Genomic DNA, 25,998 nt, shown 5'->3' with positions numbered 1-25,998 from the left:
GGGGAAATTTCTAGATTTTTTTTTTGTGTGTGTGCATATAAATTCAGCAAGAACCAACCCGCATGGCAGTGAGGTGAAATGGGAGCTCAGCCATTGATTTTGATAACTGCAGGGTCTTACTCTTGGCTTAATGTATTTTTAAAACTGCAGTGTGCAGGAGCCATTCTGGGAATAGAAATATCACCAGCAATTTCATCCTCCTGAATAATTTGCCTGTAACGTGCCTGTGCTTTGATCCAGAAGTGGCTCCAATGGCACCACAAGTCCCTTCTCCCATCCACTTTTCACCCTCCCCGCACATCTGTGTTGTCACCTCTGCAGGCACAGTGAGGACATCCTGGTGGCTTCTGATGTCCCCTTGGCAAAGCACAGACATCCACCCCAGATGGGCAGGTATGCTCAGCCTTCCCCTCTCCATCACGGGCAAAAAAGGTTACAGGATCTTCCCATTTAATTGGCATGGCATTTTATAGTCTTTCTGCCCTTCTAGTCAATGAAAATAAATAAAAAATTAAATCCCCTGCACATTTATTTACTTTCTTGTATTTTTATTTAAAAAGAAGGTTTGCTAACAGCAATCAGTACCACGGCCCAGGCCCCTCAATACAACAGTTGGCTTTAGCAGTCCCTGTGGCTCCATCCCTACCCTGTCCCTCCTCCGCGCAGGGGACAAACCAGGGAATTATCCAGCTTTAACAACCTCTCCCGAGTCATGGGAAGCTCCTCGGGATTGCAGACTACTTCCATCTCGCAGTTTTATTCTTTGTCTCCTCCTGTCTCAGGAAAACCCAGCGGCTTAAGCTGAGGTTCACAGCCAGGTTTAGCTTCATCGTGCAACTAAACTCACGTAAAAATAAAAAAGCTAGGTTTTAAAAAAAAAATACATAAAAGAAATAATCTTCTGGAGTTGGAAAGAAACATCCTCTTGGTAGTGGATTAGCCCACATTTATCCACTGTAATGTTGCTTATACCATAATCTTAGGCATCTTCATCTGACACTAATTAGCAGGCTGCAGGCTCCTATGGGTACAGTAGCTTCTACGTCCCAGAACATGAAAGTGCGTTTTTCCTTTTGCCACTTGAAGCACACAGTTTTTATAAGAGACAACTTCAAATATTTCAGCCCCAAACTGTCCACTTTTTAACATAAGAAACCACATCAGTAGGAGGCACAAAAGGTGATGAAACCCAGCCACGGAAACATTGCAGCACGTATCTGAGGCTCGCCTGTGTTGTGTTATTTACTCTCCCACAAATTAAACCCAAACTGCACTCACTGAACCCCAGATTCACCCGCATTCTGGCACTGAGCGCTAATTAGGAGACAAATAGATTAGGCTATAGAAGCAGAAAATTGAACAGGCTTTCAGACCAATCTAGTTGCTTCCCTTATAAAATCCCAAACTTAGGAGAAAAGCAGATGATGTTATAAAAACATCTTTATATTTTGGGTTCTCTCTGAAAAAAAATGGACAAAGATAATTTCTTGGACGTTCATTACTAGGCAAGCATCCCATCTGACATCCCATTTAACGGTTCAGACTAAGAGCTAATCAGAGCTTGAAAGAAAGGAGAGAGCAGGACTTCAAGTATACAGCACTGTATGCTGGTTCTTTGCGGAGAAAGTGAAAATGAATTATTTAGACTTGACAAAGTCCCTTGAAGTCCCACAGTTCTTTCTGCTTGGCTGGGTCTCAGGCCTATCACCAATATTTCAGTGGTTATTTTTGGAGAGGGAGGCAAGCTGCTTAGCAGGTAGCATTTGGGAATTAAGAGCTAGATGTACTTATGGTTTTCACGAGCCCTGACAGATGTTGAGTGTCTTCCACCATAGCACAGTAAGACTCTTATTACTAATGGTGCCGGTTTCCAGCAGCAAACCTCCTCCCTGCCACATTCCAGCATCCTTGCTCCTTTTGAAATTGTTCCGTAAGAAAGGAAGAGAAAATACATGCTAGGCATCCCCCTCACCACCTGCCCGGCTCAATGCCAACGTGCCTGTTCTCTGGAGGCCCTTACATCTCTACTCTGAGCAAATGTCACCGGGATCAGCTTAGCAGAGGTCCCTACCACCGCCTGGAGATCACACTGCAGCCCAGGAGGCCTCTCCCTTGCGTCTCCGAAGGCTGCGCTCAGCCTGGTGGTCCATGTTTCGGATGGATCTGTGCACGACTGTGCCAGGCACTGGTCCCTGCTGGGCAGGAGATGGGTCCTGCTTGGTGCCACAGGCAGTCCCTCGGTGATGAGAGCCGCCAACAAACCTTCCCTACCCACCCCGCTCCCTGCCCCTTCCCCTCCCCACCACGAGCACGGGGCCAAGAACATGCCTTGCTGCAAAGCACCAGCGTCCTTGGCCAAACAAACTAACTACCAACCTCAGACCACTCACGACAAACGGTTTAACGTTTACCCATCATCTAACATATCCTCAAAAACCAAGGCCACCGTTCACACCTCTCGGACGTAGGTCGAACGCCCTTCCAAGCCCAGCTAAACCTCAGCAAGAGGTCTTGCCAAGGCCAGTCACGCCAGATGCTCCCGCATCTCTCCTGCCCTTTCCTTGGTGAACACCAAACAGTTATAATACTCAGGTCAATATATATAGGTACCACGTATGTATATTTGTGTCGCTGTTCTGCGCGTTAACAAAGACAAACAACCCCCACCAGGCACCACTCGTCCTTTCTGCCCCCTCCCCTTCCTCCCGTGGCTGTGCAGGAACGTGGCCAGGGATCACCCTACGTGGCCCCATCGCACTCCCCCACTGTCAGCTTCAAGGCTCCTTGCTGGTGCAGCGTCTTTAAGGCTTTGAACTCCAAGGGCATGGTGTGTGGGCTGGCCTGCGAGGTGTAGCCGTACTTCAGGCTGTCATAGTAGTGGTACTTGACCGGATTCTGGTTCTGGTCCAGGGGAAAGGGCCAGAAGCCGTAGAGATAGATCTGGTTGCAGAATCGGGTGGCTAAGGTGTACATGAGGAGGCCGGTGGTGGGTCGCTTGATGTGCACCTTGTTCGTTAGCCAGTACCTGCAAAGGGAGAGTAGAGGAATCACAGAACGGTTTGGGTTGGAAGGGACCTTAAAAGCTTATCCAGTCCAACCCCCTGCCATGAGCAGGGACATCTTCAAACAAATCAGGTTGCTCAGAGCTCTGTCCACCCTGGCCTTGAATGTTTCCAGGGATGGGGCATCTACCACCTCTTTGGACAACCCATTCCAGTATTTTACCACCCTCAATGTAAAAACATTCTTCCTCATGTTGTGCAAGTTATCTCCCCCACCCACAAAGCTTGTGTCTTGCACATTTTCTCTCTCCAGCCTCTGACTGAGATATATTGGTAATTCAAAGTGAGAGGTTTCTGACTAGCAGAAGAGTTCTCCATGCCAAGGAAAAGGCTCTCTAGGGATTGCTTCATGAATAAGCATCCTCCTGCACTCTGTCTGGCAGCTACATCACACTTGTTGCTATGGCATTGAAGCATCTCATGCCTCGACAATCCTTTATGAAAAACAAATTGCTTGCAACGGTGGCCTTCAGTACTTCAGCCTACAATTATCTTCCAATCAACCAAGGAGAGATCGATACCACAGACCAAACCATCCACACGTCAAGTAGACTCCAGCAACCCCTTGAAGCAGACACACTCTCACACATACGAGCTGATGATTTTCATTGACAAATGAAGATTTTTTACTCTGACAGTAAACACAACAGGGCTGTATAAACATTTTGCCTTTGGAAAAAAGGGTCACCAGGCTGAAAGAGCTAAAACACACTGCTGGGTTCCCATTACATCCAGAGACTGCTACTGTGATCCTGCACCAAAATACATCACCACACTCTGCAACATCAGTCCATGAAATACACAAAATGGCATATTGCAATATATAATGTGCGATATGGAGGTCAGCTGTGCTTGCTGCTGAAAAGCGAGTTAGTTATTATGAAGGATGACAAAAAGAACAGGGGAAAGATGCACTCTGTAGTGATGCATGAGCAGAAACACTATCAGCAGTTGTACTTTGAGCTGCCGATAAAAGTTACTGCAGCATCAACATCCCCTAAGAAGATGTTTCCAGTGCCCAGTGTTTATTGCACAGGCAACTTATCTGGTTTGCTCAGCAGAAAATCCCTGTCAGGGGAGCAAAATCAGAAAGCGGACGGTTTGAGGGAGGTAGACGATGTCCCTCCTCCCCCACAGCAGGCAGGGATGGTGCAGGCAGCGCATCCCGCCGTTTAAGATCATTTTTAGTAGGTATTTCAAAGGGCCTGAGTTCAGGTGAGTGACTGGCAGTGTTTTGAATAAAAAGCATAAGTAAGCAGAGCAAAGCACGTGGCACTTCTGTGCTCTCACCCAGAGGTCTGGGACCTGAACTGGATCCTGCTGTCACACGCAGAGCCATGGGAAGTGTCTCGCTCCTCATTCGCACTTTCCGCTGGGCTCCGGAGGGTCTGGCACTCAGACAGTGGGAACCCTTGGGAGAGCTGAGCCTTAATCCTGCAAATTAGCTTTTCACAAAAGCCATTAAAATTTAGCAACCAAGGCACAAAACGTACTTGCTTGTTCTCAGCCAGATAAGAGAAAAATTGACTTTTCTGGTGAATCACATTCTGGAAGCAGAGTGACCACCTTGGCATGTGCAAGAAGGGCACGGCAGGGTTTACTGGGGTCCCACACCCCAGGGGTGTCCAAGCAGCTGTAGCTTTAGCAAAAGACAAGTTTGATGTTTTGGGGAGGTCCTACTTGCCTGACTTATGTCCTCAGCATCCAGCATGAAAAAGGAGCAAGAAACTGGGGGGAAAATGGTGAGAATCAGTCTCTCAGAGGCATAGCATCAGCATTTTCTTGGCTTGCTTAGCCATATGGGTTGTGCTATGGGGACACAGTGAGGCTCGCTGCGGTACCAAGGCAATCTTCTCCCACAGGTAGTCATAAAACAGCCTCCTTACTGAGTTTATGGGTAAGCACATCAAGCCCCTGGCATGCTGAGAGACACGGGAGATTATTACAACCATTTAACGCCGTGAATTAGGGTATCCTCATGCAGCAGGGAAACTACCTGGGAAGAACTGTCAAGCCACATTAACTGGCTGGCTTTGGGGCAAGACAACTGTCTGGGTTTGTCCTGAAGCTGCTTTAGCCTTAAAAATCTCCTTTTATCGATTTATCAGCTGGAGCACAGAAAGATACTGGTGACCTTATGTCTGCCCAAAATATTAACTTTCGGGTTTTGTTGAGGGGCTCGGTGAACACACAACAACCTTGACAGCACGATGAAGTGACCTTTGCACATGGCTACAGGACATTTATGTGACCACCAATGTTTCAAGCATATTAATGATGACAAAAATGACCTCGGTCAAATACAGAAGCTCCCTACAGAAGGCAAATTGTCCTCTGCAACCCAGCACACACAAACAGCCTTACCAAGACCCACGAGTGTGCACAACCAGTACCCAAAGGCCGCTCTACCAAAACCAGCCCAGTGTATCCACATCAGCAAATGCAGCTCATGAGCACTCACTCAATAATATCGGGGTAGGGAACAATGACAATTAATTTTCTGATAATAAAAACGAAAAACCTGCCTCTTTTAATCTGTATTTCCCTCTATTGCAGGCATAGCATTGTGAAAATGAGAAGGATGACAAACCTTGCTCCTACAGCATCATAAATTCTCATTGCTGGCTGCAGCTTTGGGAGGGCGTGATGGACTCCAGGCTGTCCCAGCCCACACACACCGATGACATACATAATATATAACACCCAAACTATAACACAGACCATGCCACAGCACTTGTGATTTGTTTCCTGGACAGTGAAGTGGGAAATCCTCCAGGGAGGTGTGGGGAATACTTTTGAATGACTGGTTTGTTATGGGAGCGTGGGAGCTATGCAGGAAGATCTCCCTCTTATACCTACCACCACTGGCCAACTGAGACAGCGGCCACATACCTGGTGCAGGAGAGAACAGCTGGGGATGGAAATAAAACCTAATTAATTCTCTAAATCCAAATGAGATTGTCTGGGCGCACATGGGATGCTGTGTCAACAGCACACCTTTATTATGTGAGGTCCGGGATTTTAATTAGGAGGAAAGATAATCTCGAAGCAGGCAGTAATTATTTTTCCAATTGGCTACACCAATCACCATAACTATTAACTGCAACATTTTGTGGAAAGAGACAGCAATTAAAAGAGAAGAGCAAAGAGCAGTCCTGAAACCCAATACCTCCTTTCTCAGAGCCGTTCTCACAGCGTGGACCTCCTTCAGAAGCTGGTGCTGTGTCGTTTCTGTAAATAAACCCTCGGGGGTGGAAGCAGCTACAGAGCGGGATGCAGCTATGAACAGGAACCGTGATGCTGTCAGGCAAAAATTGTCCGAGACAGCTCTTGTTTCGGATCATGATAGTGACAGATGGAAAATGCCATCACATCTTCAAGGCCATCTTTTGTAAAGTGGCAGCCTAGACACAAGCCCTAGCACCTATTTGAACTAATACTTGGTATCCCAGACCAGAGGCTTCAAGAGCAGCCCAGGGAGCCTTATCCTAGCTGGTAGGTGGTTCTGGTTGTTCCTCAGCAACGCCAATTTTCCAAAAAAGTTTCCAAGAAACTGAAGAAGTCTCTGAAGCAGAACTGCACTGCAGCCACAGGGGAAGCGACCACTATATTCAGACCTTAAAACCCATTGGGAATCCTCCAGGAGACAATGTTCATCCTCCCCCAGCATCACTGAACTCGGGAGCAGAGCCTGGCCTTGATTTGGGTTGAAACGCTGGGTGCAGAACTGCTCCCTGCAGGCAGTGGTTTGAGGACTGAGAGTGAGCACAGGGTCTTGCTCTGGGCTTACCCATCACCTCCTGAGGCGCCTGAGAAAACCCTTAATTAACTCGCACCCTCCAGGTTAGGGTTAACCTGCACGATAAAATGAACAGAAAATCCATCGCCCAGATGAAATTAATTAAAAACTCAGGTCAATGAAGAAATGAAGTTTCAGCAGTATCAGCTGCATTATTTAGTGATACAAATCAGAATAGCTGAAATAATGCAATTTCAGACCCTTTTAAAACAGCTTATCATAGAAGTGTGATACAAACACAAGCTGCTGTGGAGGTGCGAGTCCTCGACTGTCAGAAGCATATTATCAGCCTGCTACACACATCCTACTCCCATTAATACGCATAAAAATACAGGTACAGATAATCAGAGCGAGTGCCCCAAAAGTGCTCCACACTCATGTTGGTGCAGGCGAGGACGGGACCCGCCTGTGCTCGCAGGGCACAGCACGTATCCCTGCTCGAATGGGCATATCCCCATCCAGATTCCTGCTAATGCTGACTCCAAATGCTGGATCTGCAGCCAGAGTTGGGCTTTATCCCCAGGCTGGGCAAAGCCCAAACACCAAATCAAGCCTCTATATCCAGACCGGATCTGTACCAGGTGGTTTGAGTCTGGTTTTGGTGACTTGGTGCAAGAAAATGAGCACTGAGTCATGGATAAATAACTCTTTTCATCTCCAGGTTTTGAGCTCTGTGATGTCCTTTCAAATATACATGGTACTCAACACCCGCAAGTTAAAGCATTTCCAAACAGATGGAAGAAGAGGAAAGTAACTGGGAAGAGGAAAGTAACTGGGAAGAGGATTACCCAATTTCTTTCCCCTTTCCTTCTTTTGACAAAAAGAAAGACTAAATCTTCCTCCTGATAAAGCACAACAAATTATCTGCCTTGGGGTCCCAGTGCAGACACACCACAGCTCAGGCACCATGTGCCTCAAGGACAGAAAGTATGAGAAGAACTGCTCATGCAAGGATTTATTTGTGGGATATCCACTGATCTAATCCACACATGGCTTTATGGGGCATTTGTTATCCCCCAGGCCCTACCCCAGTCACACACTTGTGTTATTTCCACACCCTACACCCTTTGGTGATCCTCCTTCACCTGAGTGCAAGACAACTGTCTGTAAACCTTCTGTGGGACCGGACACGGAGGGATTTAAGGCACGAGTCCCAGGGGGCAAATAACTCAGAGAAAAGATGAGCTGGGAGAGCTGTGAAAAAGAAACCAGCAGCTTAGGTTTGACGTGTATGATGGGTTAGAGAAAAGAGGAGCCTGTGGAGGGATGTAATAGAAAGGGGTGATGTGATCAAACAACAGGTTAGGAGAATAACCTGTACACATTTGCCCTGCATGGCTACAAGCAAGACAAGGCTGATGGAAAGAATGCGGCACAACGAGGACAGCAGGTGAGGAGGGACCAGGGGAGGGTTTCCACCACAGCTTAGATGTTGTTTGGGTGTGAGGACTCTGAGAGGCAAAGATGAATCCAACTTGTGCTCCACCAGGTTGCACTTCTGAGGATACATGGTAGAGCTGCACTACGCAAGCTACAGACCCCGAGCAAAGCCATTACGGTTGTGAAGACATGGGACCTGTCATGGCTCTTTGGATGTTAAACCTAATGGGAGACCTAGCCAAGGAGCTGGAAGACTTATTGATTTTTTATTTTCTTTGAAGAAGCTCTTAACAAAATCTTATGGGATTAGAATTGGTTACTGCCAAGAGACCCTTGTGATGGACACAGTGAGAAACACTAGACGAGATTATGCAAGACAAACTGAAACGTGTCCATGAATTCTCCACAAGGAGTGATAGTCAAACCTCCAGACACAATTATTTTCCCTTGCTTCCTGCATTTCATGTTATTTCTCTGACAAAAGCCGCTTGGCAATAGGGATTACAAGGCTTTTTGGAGACACTAGCAGACGACTTATCAGGGGCTTGCTTGCTTGCTTCCCAGCCAGGAGACGAGCACTGCACTTGCCAGATGAATTGCTCAGGAGGCATTTTATAGAATCTTTGCAAAGTGAGTCATGCGCCCCCAAAACACATGGCAGCGTCCCCGTCCCCATGCGCCGGCTCCCTGCCATGGCACAACTTTCCTCCTCAGCCTCAGGTAGTGACTGGGCTTCCTCTGAGCTCCTCCATCAAAATGCTGGTGGTTCTCTCCCCTCCTGGCATGAAGATGGGCAGTTTAACCATGTAAGACGAGCCTCCAGAATCATCAACACAAAAAGCTATCAGCAAAAATTTAAGGCACCCTGACAGCTAGGAAAGGTGATGTCTCAAATGATGCTGTTAAGGGCAACAAAATCAAATGGTTTTTACTTATCTTGGCAACACACAGTCTACAGATGCCCCAAATGCACTGAAAATTATAGGAAAAAATGCTCGATTGCCACTGAAATGCATTCTTGTCTGGGGAAAAGCAGAGCAGGACAATAAATACCGTGGTTCAAGGAGGAGTCAAGAATTACAAATGTATTTCACTGAAAGTGAAGGAAGAAAAGGCGAAGCTTTTGTAACTGAATTGAAGTTGGCTAAGATAACATTGGTCTTTGTAGAAAGTGCTATTTCTTGAAAAAAAAATACATATAAAAGAGTGTCTTAGCTGAAAGACTTCCCCCATTTCTTTGTGATTTCCAAATGAACTCAGGATAGATTATAAAGGGTGGTTTTAACCAGTGAACAAGACGGGACATCTCTGCACCTGCAGCCACTGTAGCACAGCGGGGTGCTATGTGGGGCTTTGTGGATTACCGATTCTCTGCTGCATGATACATGCCACAAAATGTATTTGTGTCACAAATCTCAGATCCATCAAAGAGAAGTGTAGTGCTATGAACCACTGTGATCCTCAGAGAGAGCTGGAGAAAGTCACTGGTGACTATATTCCTGTAAGAGCAAAGAGCTCTTCAAGTAAAAGTATATGATCATAGAAATTAGACAGTATCATGGACTATGAATAAGTAAACTTCTAGTGATTATGGTCAGTATGACCTGATGAAAGACTCCTTCCTCATCCCAAACTACATCACATGAATTGCCCTGAGCAGATGATCAAGACAACCCTATAGGTACATGAGAGACTTCCTATATAGCACCAAGAGCATCAGCCCACCCTGCTCCTCAGCTGTGGCCATTGCGTTCAATACTGTCCAAATGACTCTTAAATTCACCCCTGAGTCCAAAACCTTTCCCACTGAGGAAGGGGTTAACGTTGGCTTTAGCCTTCGCCCAAAAGAGCACAGCCCTTTGGAGCCCAGCCCTGGGTGGTCTCTGGCTCCTTGGCCAGGCTACAACACACTGGACAGGTGCTGGAGTGCTCCCATCAGTTCTGGCTCTCTGAGGGGGCTGCAGTTTTAATTACATTAATCGTTAATTAGTAGGCATCCTGGTTTTCCTGCTGCTATGTGTAAGAGCCAGGAGGGCAGGTCAGGCAGCAGCTCCTTTGGCTTAGAGGGCAACCCCTGATGAGGATCAGCCCTGGCTTCTGCAGTTGTAATTGAATTAGTGCTGCCTCCGTGCAGCTATGATCCACCTTTCTCCATTGCCCCACAGCACAGTGGCCAGCCCAAAGCACAGGCCGAGGTCTCAGCGGTAGCTCAGACCGAGTACTTAGAGCTCAACTTCAGCATCAGTCACATCCCACCACATGCTGGTACCACATCCATCCCAGACACCCACCAACAGTGGACACTTCACTCTCTTACTGGTCTGACTAGCTGCATCCCTCTGAGCCCTGGGAGGTTTTCAGAAGCCCAAACCCATGTGCCTTGCACAGGACCCCATTAAAACCCACAGGACACTAACACGTGCAAAAGGAAGACACTGCTCTGACCCACAGGGGAGAGGGTGCATTGCTCCATGCACCGAGAGACAGCGCTGAACCCACGGCCTTGTCCCAAAATCCCTACATCCCCCTCAGCCAGGCAGGACCTGCTCTGTGGAAGATGCTCAGGCACAACCAGAGCTCCAGCCAGCACTGCTGGACCGCAGGGCTGCAGCACGGGAGGGCCAGGAAGGTTCCCTGAGTTGGAAGATAAGCTCAGCAGCAGAGCTTATCGAGGCATCCTCCTCCTCTCCCGCGGGAAAGCGATGCCCAGCCTTTGCCAATCCCCCTGCAAAGCTTCCCACGGGAAGTTTCTGGTACCAGGAATGGTTGCCAGCACAGGATTAGCAGCCTGTTGATTTAAAGGGCTTATTACAGGAGCTTAATTCTATTTTGACAGATGAAAGTAAGTCAATTACAGCTAGAAATAGCTCAGAATTTGGGTTATGTGTTTTGTGTGTGTTTTTTTTTTTCCCTCCAACTACTTTTCCCCTGACAACTATTGCCACTAAGCCATCTCCAGCGTAAGCCACCACCAGCCTAAACTCCCTAAATGAATGATGACTCTCCCTATAGAAATAAAGCAAGAAACCAAGAGACCCAACCTATTTACAGGGAAGTCTCACCCCCAGAGATCTCTTTCTTTTATAACCCCTCATCCCCATCACACCTGTGTCTCCCACACACCTGAAGTTGCAACACGAGAGCAGAAAGACCTTTTCCTTCTCTCCCAGTAAGACCATTCACCACCACCTAGTGCTATTTATCTGATCAGTAAGACCAGACCATGTCAGTCCTCCCCTTGTCTTGGCTGGTCAATTAAGTGAGCAATGCAACTAGTACCATCACAGGAGCTTACGGGCTACACATGAACAACCCTGGTCCTCTGCCACCACCGAGTCCGTTCCGGGTACCACGAGCTTCTTGACCTACAGAGCTGTGTGAGACTTGCATGTGTCACTCAAGCAAAAGGTGACAAACCTCACTGGTAGCTCATCACACAGATGTTTCTCCCAACTCTAACCACAGGTTGGGAGTTATGGTGACACAGGCTTACAGCCAGGAAAGCACTGGAAGGCTTAGGCTTGCTATATCACATGGTTAAAGAGCTCAAAGAGCACAGTGGGGAGCCCCTGCTTCTGAGGTGGTTTCCAGTTCTCATCTAGGGACCAGCCACCACTTCTGGAGTCCTCATGGTCAGCAGAAAGAAAAAGCTCACGCCTCCAGCACAAACCCATCCATCACTCTCCAGCTCAGGAGACTCACGAAATCCTGGCTTCCAGCATACCAGAAACATTCTCACCCTCGGACAGCGTGCAGCAGGCGCAGCGAGGGGTAGGCAGTCCTGACGTTGATGTGGTGCTTCAGGATGAGCTCGTTCACCCACTCCACTCGCTCCTTGCCACCCTTGGCCATGAACGCCGGGATCCAGAGGATGCTGCCGTTGAGGCTGTGGAGGCGTTGGAGCAGCTTCTCCCTCCACGTCTCGTTCACCAGGTCCTCGAAGGCCCGTTGGATGACTGAGGGGTTCATAGTCACCAGGTCTGTCTTCAAGCCCACATCCTGTGAGTACTCCTGGACAGGGGCCAGATTGCACCTGTGAGGGGAAACACCGAACAGCCCTTTAAAAAGGACATAAGAGAGGGCAGTGACGAATGTGAGGGGTGTTTGATGCCAAAAGCCAGAGCCAGTGACAGATGTGCCCATTCACCCTCATTTTTGGGAAGAGAAGGAGGAGGGAATATGAGTCTCTGCAATAAATTAGAGTGGCTCTGACCTGGTAATGATGAACCATCCTAATTTAAGGCCATCATTCCTCAACATGCTGGCATGTGCATGCATATTCCTCTGGGGCAACGCTAATAACGGACATAACTTTGGTGTCTGGTGGGTGGGTTTGTAGGGATCGGTATCTCTTCTGGTGCGGTTCAAAAATAACACGTAGCAACAAACCTCCCATCTTTGCTGCCATGGGAGATCTGAAATGTAACGGCCTTTCCCACGCAATGAAAGCTCTCGCCTTGATTCTAGCCTTGCTGGGGTGATATTATCCCAAGTCCCTTTTCTCCTCCTGGTGAGTCTCTGCTAACAGCAGACCTGGTGACATCAGCAGTGATGATGACACCAGCGGGAGGTGGATGCCAGAATATGATCTCTGTAGGGTTTGGCTGTCTGGAGTCTGTGACCTTCAAAAAACATCTATTTCTCTAGTATTAATTGGTGTCTCAGGCTGTGCACGTGGATACAGGCTCATGTGGTCCCCTGGGAGCTCTCTGCCATGAGCTTCTGTGCCACGCCAGGGATGAAGGCTGCGGGATAAACTGGCAGCAAACCACCCTCTTTATATGGTGGTTTGTTACAGCTCCTCGAGGGGGGATACGCAGCCCTCAAGCCATGGCCGTGCCATGCACGTGGTGCTGGGAAAATGGCACTGGAGACCCGCTGCCAGGACGATGCAGAGAGATGCGCACTCAGTGCGGTGAAAACCAGAGGGTACCTGTGTGTTCGCACACTGTGTGCTCTCCTGCAGTGTTTTACAGTGAACTTACAGTATTTAACAAGCAGGAAAGTCACAGTATTTAACTAGCAGGAATTGAATCCTAACCATCTGCTTCGATAATCAGCCATTGCTACTGTTTTCCCTGCTTTACAGATGGGGAGACTAAGGGAATGGGATAAAGAAAATGCAGCTACTGGCAGATAGAACCCTTTTGATCCACTCACTGAAAATAAACATTGGATCTGAAGGGCAAAGCTGTATCCTGGACACAGAGCCCACTTGCAGTCATTGCCAACTCCAATTAAAAGGCTGCCTGGATGAAGCAAACCTTCCTCAGGAAGATGCAGTTCAACTGGTGGCTCAGATAACCTACAGTGGGAAGAGCACATCCATGCCCAGATCTGCACTAGTGCACATGGCTGGGGAGAAGTCACTCAAAATCCCAATTCTTACACCCAGAAAAGCTTTTTTCCTGTAACTTTGCTGCCTGACATGAAAGTGCCTCCTTAAACTTTGCCAGAACTGCAATAAGCAATTTTTCCCTTTGCTCACTCTGGTTACACATAAGGATGCAAATGATAATGCCCCATCCCCCATGGATAGAGCAGCTGGGCTTGAGCGGGGGCATTATCCTCATTTCCACATCACACCGGGGACTGCCTCTGTGAGCTGCTGATGGATTGGCCTGTCTTCATAATAGACTCGCCAGAAAGAAAATGTCTGCACATACATAAATCATTGGCAGATACCTACAGCCCCTCAGCTAACGGGTGCTGGGGATGGGAGGGCAGATATGCTCCTCCTCTCCACTTCAAGCATCTTCTACAGCAAATTCGCTGTGGGTCAGAATTTGCTGCTGCAGGTCCATGGGCCAGTTCATCTGTGGTGACAATGGTGCTAGGGACGGAGTGGTTACAGGGGAGCACCAGACCCTGGCGTGCACAAGTTTGGTGCCAGGGCACGGTGTGGCACACCTGGTGCTTGAGACCAGTGACAGGACCCGAGGGAATGGCAGGAAGAAGTGCCAGGGGAGGTTTAGATTGGATATTAGGAAAATGTTCTTCACCCAGAGAGTGGCGGAGCACTGGAACAGGCTTCCCAGGGAGGCAGTCATGGCCCCAAGCCTGACAGTATTCAAAAAGCAACTGGACAACAGCCTCAGACACACAATGTGAGTTTTGGGGTTGTCCTATGCAGGACAGGAGTAGGACTCAATGATCCTTGTGGGTCCCTTCCAACTCAGGACATTCTATGATTCTATGACTTGGGAATGGATTGAGCTTGTGTCTGTGGGGAAGTCCAGGACTGGCTTTATTTACAAGAGGGTACATACGTGGGAAAAGAGGAGAGAGTGCTTGGATCTGGGAGTGCTGGGGGTTAACGGTGTCCTGGGAGGTTTAACAGCACACTGTGAGAACACACGAGGTGCATTTACGAGGATTTGGTGGTTGGCAGAAGAGTCTGCAGCAGGACGTTCGCATTGGTGAACTCTATGCGTGCACATAGGGCTGCAAGGCTGCACCACGTGGACTGGGATTCCAGCTGCTTTCCACCTCTCCAAGCCTCCCCATCCCTTACCTTATCACAAAGCTGTGGGCATCGATCTCAGGGCCGCAGCCACTGCTGAGCAGGACCCCCGAGTTGCCCACGATGGCACAGGTGGGGAACTGCTTGCCCTTGAGGGGCGACGTGCGGGGCAGCAGCTCGTACAGGTTCTGCGAGACGTTCATGGTGCTGTCCCTGTCAAAGACGTAGTGGATGATGTCCCCTGGCTTCAGTGTCCCCTTCAGCACTGAAATGTCCTTCTCTGCATCCAGGAACTTCAGGATCTGTTTCCTGAGGACAGGGAAGAAAATAGCCCCATTAGGTGAGGTACAGAGATAATCTTGGTCATACATAAGACAACCTTTGCTTCCTGCCTGCTCTTGCTCTTTGGACAGTCCCAGCCAACTGATGCTCTCCAGGAACAACTTTCAAACAGACATGTCCATAATGCCTGCTCCTTCTCCACCCATCCCTTCCTGGGGCAGACTAGCACGGCCAGTCCACCATTACTGGGGGGTCCCTGCATTTACCATGGGTAGAAGCTCCTTCCCCGCTCCAGGACCCGTCACCAGTGCACACCAGTTGCACTTGGCCAGGAAAACAAGGGCTCAAATGCTCCTTGTTTTGTCGTTGCAAGGCCAGCTGGTTCAGCCAGGAATTCATTTCCAAGCGATCGCTTACAGATATGAAGCCTAGCTCAGCAGGAGATAAGCCTTTTATTTCTTTCTCGACTTCTTTAGATGATATACAGAGGCAATTTGCCAGCTTGCACTGGAGAGGACCAAATCTGTCTCTTGTCCTATAGGTAATTACCAGTACCTGATCTTCAAAGAGAGTGTCTGGTTGTGTCTCCATTTGGATGAGGCTGGTTTAATGTTGTGCTTAATGCTTTCATTACTTCTGTCAACAACAGCTGGAGACGAAGAGTCATTTATTACTATTTCAGCTCTAGAGAAAAGAAAGACAGGGTGAGAGAGAGAGAGAGACAGGATTCGTTAGCATCCCAATGGCACTTCTAATCACTGTCTTCGGCTCTGGCTGCTGGAATTCAAACTTCATCAGAAAAGCAAAATTGTAGTTATTAGTTAAACAAGAACTGAAAGCCTGTTTGTATTCTGCCACACTCAAGCAGACAGACACAAATCCTTAAATACCTGCTTGCTTACACGAACACAGACTTACAGCCAGGCACAGCTCTACAGAAAGCATAATCTTACACATCTAGCTGTTGAAATGCATGCACACAAAAACACAAGCAGGCTCTGCAAAGACAGACTCACAGACAAGATGCCCCAGAGCCCCGGGAAGCCCCAAAAATTCACTGAGACATGTCCAACATGGGCAGCCAAGGCTGCTGACCTGCTGCCTCACACACAAGCAGCCCAAAGGGGAGCCAGCTCAGCTCCTGCAGCGAGTTAAAATCCTCATCAGAGAAATGCAAACTTCACTTCAGCCAAAGGAGAAACCGATTTATCTGAGCTGCTGGGTGCTGCTTGTGACATCGGGCTACGAGCATCCTGTAACAAACAGAGGGAGGCTGGCTCACTGATAACTTTTTTCCCATTTTAGAAGAGAGCACGAGGATTTCAGCATCCGTATCGGCTGCTCCAGAGCCAGAAATGAGCATGGGGATGGGCAACAGTTAGATACTGTGGTTTGGAAGGGATCACTGGGAGACCCCAGCTTTTAATCCCTGCACTAAGCAGCAAATCAGCCCCAGCACTTCAGTGCCATTTACATCAAATGGCATGAATTAAGGGAGCCTCTGAATATTTGATTCCAGCCAGCCGCCCTCCAAAGAGAATACCCAAGTATCTCATCAAGAAGCTGCGCCTGTGTCTGCAGCCCCGAAAAAGCCTTCACACTTCAGAGCACTCTGAAAAATACACAGCCGAAGCACTCGCTATCAGCTAAAGGGAACCTCCCCCTTCAGTGTAAAGGGTTTTTTTTCCAGCTGGGAAATGGTTTGTAAATAAATACATTTATAAAAAGCATGTAAACCCCAAGGAGGGAGAAAAGCGAGAGATGGGGCAGAGCTGGTGGCCCAAGCTCGTGGGCAACATCCAGCTCGTAGCAGCACGTCCAGCCCATGGAAGGAGCTCAGGACACACTGTGGTGCACACTAGGTAGTGTTTCAGAAAGGCAAGGAAATATGTTTAAAAACGCTGGCTGGCAGAGTCCTTGTGTGTATGTGTACAGTAGCCCTCCAGAGGCTGCCAGTCAAGACCTCTGGATTTGTCTGCATCTTGCATTTTGACATATCACCTCATGTCTTGCAAAGCTTACTTATGAGGGGTCAAAAATCATAACAGGAATAGGGCAAAGAAACCTTGGGAATTACTAAGATTTTTGTTTGTTTTGGCCATTTTCTGTGTTTTGATCATTTGTGATGACATCACAGGATGACATCATTCTTCCTTTCTAGCTTTGCAACTGTGTCACTTGGTAATGCTGGGCTGACATGAAACTATTGTAAAAATAACAGAGAGACACTGAATGAAGCTGTGATGCCACAAAATGACTGCAATGGAGCAACATTACTGAAGTGCATTCTGACAAAAACTGAATGAAATTCTGATGTCAAAGACAGCGATCACTCTTATAATAGCACATACTAAAACTATGAAAGTAGCAACTCTATCACTGACTTATTTTCACAATAAGTAACTCTCTCTCATTCTCTCAATCACCGCAACTTGCAGATCCTTGGTTATTTGCAAATGATTATTGCACTGTGCTGGGGGAAGAAGGGGGAGAAACGATTAAGAAAATGCAAAGCAGAACTGAAAAGAAACAGATACATTTGCTAAATAAGAACAGCACTATCCAGCGAAGAGGAGAAGCAGATTAATAGCTGCCTTACAGCAAAAACAAATGAACACAAAATCTAATTTACAAACCTATTAGATTTGCTATGTAAGCTGTTCACAGCTGATCTGATTGTACCTCTGCCTCCAGAACTCCTGCAAGACAAAGGAAATGCATTATTTATAAACCCAGCTCCTCTTTGCCAAGCATTGTTCAACAGTCAAGAGATCCTGCTCTGAAGGGCTCCGAATGGAGACACCGCTGCACCATTCGCATCCCAGCCCATCCAGAAGGGAGATATCCTGGTGCCTGTCAAGGGCTTTTCACATCCATTGTCATTGCTGCCCTACCGCGACCGTAAAAATCATTCTGGCAAAAAAAGCTCCTAACTAACCCAATTAATAATACCTGCGCATCTAACCAGCCATCAAAGACATCTGGTCTCTGTCATCAAAGCAGCACGCAGCCTACAGGTTGCATTAAATACATCTCTGCTTTGATTTTCATGAGTCAGGTGTCAGCAGTGCACAGAGAAGGTCTCTTCCATCTCCAGGTTGCCAAAGGACCTCCGTGTCCTTCTCAGATGGGGACTGAGCTGAATGATCTGGTCAGGATTCCCACCACTGTCTTCATCTTGGCCTTTCAGTTCAGACCACCCAACATATCTGTTTTATCCAAACCGAGCCACCAGCCTCCTGGGCTACTTGTGGTGACCTCATCCTCACAGTGCAGCTCCTCCCGGCTCCCAGAGTCCCAGGCCAGACTCAGGGCCCCCTTCCAGCCCGCTCCGATCCCATGAATGCCCTGAAGCCCCTGATGCCACGAAGCCAACACAGCGCAGTCGCATGCTGGTGTTGAGACCTCAAGTCACTCCTTGTCACTCCCATGGCCTGACATCACTGCACAAGGACAGGTGCCAGACCTGCCTGAGTGAGACCTGTGGGAATGAAGAGCCAAAGTTTCCAGCACCAAGTGCTAGATTGATGCTATAATGAAGAACAGGTGGGACCAAGCCCCTTCAGAAAGCAATGGCACTCATATGACCTGTCAATCCTCAGTTAAACATAAATACACACAAGTATTGGCCTGCATCTAGTTGGCCGCAGAGCTCCTTCTTGCTTTAGGCTGCTATTTTCAAAGGGGGCACAAAGAACCAGTTGCCCATTTTGTGATGCTTAGTGGGAGTTGGGCTCCCTGTCAAACACACGCATTCACTCCTCTGTTTTAGTGTTTCCATTGCACAGAGATCCAAATGAACACGCTCACAAAGAGAACCAAATCCTCTTTCAGCAGAAATATTGTCACTTAGAAATAAACACCTTAATGAAAAATGTATCTCAGGAGCACGTATTTCTGCCAGCCCTGAAAAAACCCCAAATGCAGTAGACATAAATGAACAAAAAATAGAGTGCGTGACTGTTTGGTGCCATCAAAAAAGATATTCAGACTTGTGTGATGTGATGTAAATCCCTTCGTTAGGCTGAGCACAGCTCTCAGCACTGCCTAACATCAAACCCTGGGAAATGCCATGACGGTTGTCCCGTCCCTCCCTCCTGCTGGAGACCATCCGCGGCCAAGTCAGAGCGATTCTTGCTCCGACACTCTCCTCTGACAAACCTGAGAGTCAGCAAGCTTTTTCATTTTTTGGTGCATCAAGAGAACAGCAGGACTAGCTTATTCTTAGAGCCTACTGGCATTTAACAAGCCTCTGCTTTAATGGGGTTCACGGCGGGGTGTGGGAGCAGGCTGGATTAGCGTGCAAACCACGCATCCTTGCCGAGACGTCTCCTCTGAAGGAGCCTTCCAAATGGGATTCACACTCCTTCACACTTGCTGTAAGACAGATATAGGGACTGGATTAAGGGCTTAGAAAAAGAAATGCTGCTCCATGAATAAGTGCTGGTTCACAATCTCTGCAAAAGGGGGAAAAAAAAAATCAGAGATATTAGGAAGTGGAGAAGACCTGTTAGCTCTCAGCTCATCCATGTTTTGCAGCTACAGCAGGACTGATTCGAAGCATCACAACATATTACTCAAATGCATTTATCCAATCTAGTTTTACATGCCCTCAGCGACAGGTCTGTGCATGTCTCCTCCTGAAATTAAGGCAAACATCAGGGCTGGAGATGCTGGACGTGAGGAAGGCAAGTTGAAAGCACATCTCCCAGCTCACAGTGTGCAGGGATGCACAAGGGGTTCATCTGTCCAGATCCCCTGCTGAGCAGCCCCTCAAGGCTTGTTTCATGGGTTATTCATTCTCCCCTATGCACTGTGAAAAGCAAAAGTTTGCAAAATATTGTAATGTAAACAGAGCACAAAGTGTTCTGCTGTCACATATGAGCACAGAGGAGGTGGCTCATCAGTGCAGGAGCAAGCAGGACTCTGCTAGTCATCTTCCCATGCCTCGCTCCATGGCACTGTGCTTTGCTGGCCACAGCCACTGCTGCAGGGCAGCATTTGGCCCAGCAGCATCCAAAGACGCTCTTGGTGGACACCTGAGATGCTGGCAGACACTACTCCCTGGACCAGGCTTGGTTTCTCTCTCCAAGACAAAGAGATTGCCTGAAGCTGGGACATGAAACTTGGCTGAAGGTCTCAGTTAGTTTAATGAATCCTAAAATACTCCTGTGGCTTCAAAACCATTGGCATTTTGGCCCTTTGTGTCACCGCAACTTTTGGGCACCTTCCCTACAACCTTCCTTATACAGTCGAAGACAACGTGCGCTGTGAATATGATTCCATGGGGTGTATTGCCCTTTCCAGCCCCCCTGCTCAGCTCAGCCCACAGTTGGGTACCAGCTCAGCAAACCAGCTGCTCAAAACACCCAGATTTTAGCCAAACTTGGTATTTTCCAAGGTCTGCCATACCACATTATCAACACAAACAAGGCAATATCGCTGCACTGCTTCACTTCCTCCACCTGGGAAGAGGAAAACATTAAGAAAGGGAAGAACTAATTAAGAGGCACATGTTAAAAAATAATGTCAGCCCATTTTATTATACCTTGCTGACCTGGAGTTTCAAATCTCTTGGCTTCAAAAGGCAAAGACCAACCTCGATTAAAATTGTACAGTTTGGCATTGATTTTGAAAAGCTTTCTAGCACTACACCATGTTGAGATTGAATTGCCTTATTAATCTAGTTGTTATCAGTTTCATTGTATAGCCAGCTCCACAAAGTAACAACCTGCTTCCTAATCCTATTATTTACAAAATGCTCCTCTTTTGACTTCTGTTGGGATGTTTTCCAGTGATAAGTCACATCTATATGTGCTAATGCCAAATGACTGGCTTATGCCATCCTTTCTCATTTTTGCTTTGAGATTTTCAAGCTGAATTTCTACTATCTAAGATATTATATAGGTCAAAACATTCTGTGCTCAGATGTAAAGTGACACTGATTCACATATCAGAGGATAAAAAATTATGGTTCAGGTCCAAATTTTCTTGGATTAATAATTTCTGACAAATCAGGAATGCGAAGACTTTTCTATTCACCCGCTATGAATGGGCTGTTTAGGGGGTTTGCTTTATTTTTCATTGTTTCTCACTTCTTAGATGATTCTCTTAATTGTTGCTAGGTACAGTTCGGTCTTGCTTCGAGCAATTTCGATACGTGAAATCAAAGCCGCTTTGACTGAACAAGTAGGTCACACAGACTCTTTGGGCGAGCGGATCTCTAAAAGCCGGCTTTATGCATCCATATTCTCAAATTCAAAAATGGGTTTTCCATGGATATTTTACAATGCCCATCTCTGATTCCTCCTTTCCCCCCAGTCTCTGTGGCAGAGAATACACATGGGAAGTGCGTATGAGGAGAATGAACGAGTCAGAAATTTCAGCTGTACCAAACCACCCATTTAGCCACATCTGTGGAGTCCATTTCTGGTGGAACAAAACCTCTGCTTCTTCCTGACCTTGGGCAACCCAAGTCCATCTCTTCTCCCGCCTTCACATAAAAGAGAGATAAGAACATCTCCATAACCCTTCGGGGGATTGTTAAACAGAATTTATTCATCTGAACTCCTCAGAGAGTTCAGAGTGCTACAATTGTTATCTGAGGAGTTCAAATGATTAACACCTACTAATTAAGTTTTCACAACCTGCTTTTGCATTAGGCGTATTTTATCATCTTTGTTTTATGGCTGGGACAGCAGAGGTGAGGTGGCGTGGCCCATAACACCAAAAATGACAGTCCCCCAAGCCAGGACAGTAGCAGGCACTATGCGCTTACAGCGGATCCATCCTCCGAAAAATGCTGCTTTTCACTTGCTGAGGGTGAGCACGGCTCTCACTGTGTGAAGGTGTAGGACACATCACCCAGAGAAACATGGGAATTGATCTGAAAAGGTCTTACTGGCCTGAAAAGCACATGCAGCCATTGGTCTCCTGAAATGGCTGCAGGCTGTACCAATAAGGCAGTCTATATCTATTAAAAAAAAAATACTTGCAGCCACATTTACTTTGCTTTTCAGGGTTGCTCTGATGTTGTCCTCAAGACCAGAATTGGTATTTTCTATCTGAAGAGCACACAAGTGTGATGCCAGGCTGGGTCAGGGACCATCCTCCCAAAATCACTGCCCTCCCAACCCACGGGTAGCCCCCAAGGCAGGGTGGGGATGTGGATCAGGGTGCTCACAGACCCTCTGCAGGATGCTGAGGTGGATCCAGTCACTGTAACTGAGAATTTTGGGTAAAAGGGATACACTGCTGAGCCACAGAAAATGAAATAAAAACATGCACATCAACCTCCTCCTCCCAAACGAGGTACAGATTTTGTTCCTGCTGATGCTCACAGTGATCTATAATCCCGTGTGCACTCATGGGCACAAGCCAGACCTAGCAAGGTCAGGGACTAGCTGGCACCTGCATGCTGCCTTGTTAGAGATGGGCTTGGATGCACTGACTGCCCTGTTAAGTGAGTGAATTAATTTTGCTGACTAAGAGCAGCACAGTCATTAAGCTCAGCCTTGTGCTCCCCGACTCCTCAGAGATGGGGCAGGATTCGCTCAAGCCAGTGCCGTGAAATGTGGATCAGGAGACAGCGCTCAACCCTCCTTCCTCTTCCCTGAAATTCAGGGTTTGCATTGAGACCAGCAGAGCAGCAAACGCGACTCCAGGGCTTTTTGGGGAAAAACTGCCACATTTCCAAGTTGTCTAAGAAAGAAAAATAATTGGTTTCTGAGCACCAACCTGTCCAGCCTGTCCCACAGGGTGTCCCGGGAGCCCAAACTGAGCAGGAACAGAGCCCAGAGGCTGGAAACCGGGATTACCCAGGGACTGTACCCTGGTCTCCATCTGCACATCAGGATGTCATTAAAAAGATGGCAGAAGGGCAAATTCATCGGCAAGTCCTGAGCTTCTCACTAGACACTCAAGTGGTTTCTGTGGGGTTTGGGTCAAAGCCCACCCATATCCATAAAATGCTCTGTTATCACAGAAGAGACAAAATACAGAAAGGCATCACTGCTGGCTAGCCTGACATGTACTTGGTCAACTCACAAATTAGAAACAAAAGCCAAGCTCAGGTTAGAAGCGATGTAATTAGAGATGCATTTTTGACCCTAAAGATCAGGTTCTTGAACACAAAATCATGCACCCTCCCTAACACTGGTCTTCCGTCATGCAGAAACCAGCTCTCACCAGCCCATTTCTCATCTTGCCTCCCTGTACCACATTTCATAATATGCCAGGATGAGCCAGGATATCTGACACTTGCAGATTATTCCCTGTGACATTTCACCAGTTGCTTTTGAGGTTTTCAGCCCAGGATGTGGAGGAGATGGCCATTAAGAGAAGTGGTGGCCACTAGGTAGCCCTGCATACCTGCGCTTTCCCAAGGTTCCCTCTGTAGGGATTAGTTTGGAAGACATTTCTAAAGCGTTTGTCTGCTAGGACGAAAGATCCTGTAATATATCTTGATGAGATGTTTGAAATTGCACTTCGATGTGTTTAAAATCTCACTTGTTCATATTGTCACAGCTTGGCAGCCTAAGTGTCAAAAACTTCCTAAATATCAGGTGCTATTTTTACTGCTCTACGTGCCATTCTTTCAATCGAGTCATACGACCACATTTGGGAGAGTGTGCCCATATCATGGCTTTCAGGAAAAATCACCATGCGTCGTCTGGGATCCCAATGCAGCTCCAGTATGCAAGCCAAAAGAGCGGTGTTTGTGCAGCCAGGCTCGTGGCGTAGCATCTTCCAGCAAGCCAAGGAGTCTTGGTGTAAAAGTGTCAGCTGACAGCATTGCTCTTGTTTATGGTGCTTGCTCTTACCCACCACAGGGAGAGGCAGATCTGTCAGGCTCACGCAAACCAGCCTTGCTAATTTGGTCACCTCCTCCCATGCCACAACCCCAAAACCATCACATTGCCCATCCTGCGGGCTCCTTCCCAGGGGCCACAACAAGATGGGAAGGTCAGAGGTGCTCAGCATCCCTACCTGTTGGGTGGTAACCGTGGCTCCACATCAGCTCCCGCGTAAATGAGAGCAGGGTATGACCCTGAGATTTCTGCCTGGTTGCAAATCACTGCATCATCATTGCAAGCGTACGCTGAGGATGCAGGAATCAAGACACATGAGTCTGCAAAACAGAGATGCCTATTGCTTAACAGGGAATAGGCGAATTAGGCTGAAATGTTTACGTGACAAAAGCAGTGAAGAATTAGCAGGAACAGCACAGCTTCGAAGACTAAAGGAGTCGAGGGAACATGAGGGATGCTGCTTGGGGATCAGTCTGCACTGGGGTAACCAAAACCCTGTCCCTGCCTTGAGCTACCTGCTCTGAAGGACCTGCGAGAGGCAGGAGGATGGTCGGAGCAGCCCGATGGTTATTGCTGCCCGCGAGAAAGCCACAGTCCAGGACTTTCATGTTCTGTCCCCAAGCCAGAATGTGCTTTCCCCAAGCCAGAAAAATCTCTCTTGTGCCTGCAGAGTGTCAGGTCTCACATCCACATGTGTTCACCATAACGTCAGCGTGGCCTGACTCCATCACCCCGTGATGCTCTTGTTTTACTGTGGCTCTAAAGACAAAATACTCATGTGCGTGCAGGGCTCAAATGTCACGCACTTCACCTCTCCCATCCTGCAGACTGGCAGGGCCTTATTCTTTCCTTCATCTCAGGTCTTCCATTACAAGTTTATTCCTGGCATTGGTTCAGTTTCTTTGGCTGTGTTAATGAAACAGCCAGCAAATAAAAAGACATTGAAGGTGGCAAAAAGGATGCAGTGAGGGGCTTGGGACTGAGGGTTGTGTGTCTAATTCCCCTTCTGGGAAGGGAGAAGGAAAAAACATCAAGAGCCAAGCAAAGACCTAGAAAGTAGCTGAGACAAAAAATTCACTGCTTAAAAAACATGTCTACAATATATATTTTTCCTGAAATCATTTTTTTCTGCCAACAGAGCAGAGCTATCAGGGAGTACAAATAGCAGAGCATCAGTCTTGCAGCGGATTCTGTCATCCCGAGCATTCGTGTCCCAAAAGGCAGAAATCCCAGTGGTTCCTGCAGCATCCTGGATGCTTGGGAAATGGGAACGGTGCAACATGAAAAGATAGGGTGTCTGAACGGCTGTGGGTCCTCAGGCTCATCCTCCCACACCCATCTCTTCTCTGTTTTTCCCAGTGCTCTGTGCAGCCCCTTGGAATACTCATGGTCTCGTGTGAATTCTTCTTCCATCGTTGACGTGGACGCTGAGGACCTCTCCTGGGAAATTACATCCTCCTGGCGTGGTTCTTCTGTAGAAGCATCCTCAAAATAAAACCATGTGCCTACACAATGAGGGTTGGGAGCACCTAGATGGGAGCTGTACCCCACAACCTGAGTTATTTGCCCACCATCACAGGCACTCAGCAGCAATGGAGCTGTACGAGGAGCTTTGCAAGGACTTAGTCCCCAGATTACAATGTCCAGATGCCAAATATTGAAAAGCCAGTAACGGTTTCAAAGCTTGGCCTCCTCGCTCCTCCTTGGCTCACAGAGCTACACCATGGAAATCCAGGTGGCAGCAAGAAGTTTAAATACCAACTGAGCAGCTGCTGGTTGACAGTCAAGTGTGCTTCTGGGTGTCTCAAAAAGTGCTGGAGATGCCTCATGATGGTGCTTAACCTCACAGGGGAAACATGTCCTCTGTTGTAGCCGCTGGCTGAGAGCTGAATTATATTCCTGAGGACGCTGGTAAAGCCTGGGCTGGGAGGTGACAGGTCACAACGGAAGAAGCATCCTTCAATTTGGAGCTGCCAGACACACAGGCGATACCTGGAGCCCACTATGATGCAGTTTGATTGAGGGAGGCCTTGAGAGAACACTTCAAATCTGCGCTGTGGCTGTGACAACATGTGCTTTTAAAAGCAGCCCTGCCCGCAGAGACTGCTGGATGGGAAGGGATGGTGTGCTCAGCATGCAGATGGCCAGCCTGTTTTTTTGTTTTGGTTTGGTTTTGTGTTTGTTTTTGATGCTCCCAGTGGA

General features: G+C 47.7%; 1 protein-coding gene across 2 annotated transcripts in view; it reads right to left on the bottom strand.

Moving 5' to 3' along the window:
* Positions 1-527: 527 nt before the first annotated feature.
* Positions 528-25,998, bottom strand: part of ST8SIA2 (ST8 alpha-N-acetyl-neuraminide alpha-2,8-sialyltransferase 2) — a 32,265-nt gene continuing 6,794 nt past the window's right edge. Inside the window, exons 2-6 of one of the 2 annotated variants that reach the window (XM_065076623.1) lie at positions 17,623-17,685; positions 15,542-15,670; positions 14,756-15,013; positions 11,981-12,274; positions 528-3,025 (exon numbers count right to left, since the gene is read on the bottom strand). In XM_065076623.1, coding sequence (XP_064932695.1) covers positions 2,740-3,025; positions 11,981-12,274; positions 14,756-15,013; positions 15,542-15,670; positions 17,623-17,685 — 1,030 coding nt within the window. In that variant the 3' untranslated portion in view covers positions 528-2,739. The remainder of the gene's footprint in view (positions 3,026-11,980; positions 12,275-14,755; positions 15,014-15,541; positions 15,671-17,622; positions 17,686-25,998) is intronic. The other variant, XM_065076624.1, reaches the window with a different exon arrangement.

The sequence above is a fragment of the Columba livia genome, chromosome 11 (assembly GCF_036013475.1).
Source record: "Columba livia isolate bColLiv1 breed racing homer chromosome 11, bColLiv1.pat.W.v2, whole genome shotgun sequence".
In the NCBI taxonomy this organism is placed as follows: Eukaryota; Metazoa; Chordata; class Aves; order Columbiformes; family Columbidae; genus Columba; species Columba livia.
Note: the sequence above shows the minus strand (reverse complement) of the source record. Positions and strands in the feature narration are given on the sequence as shown.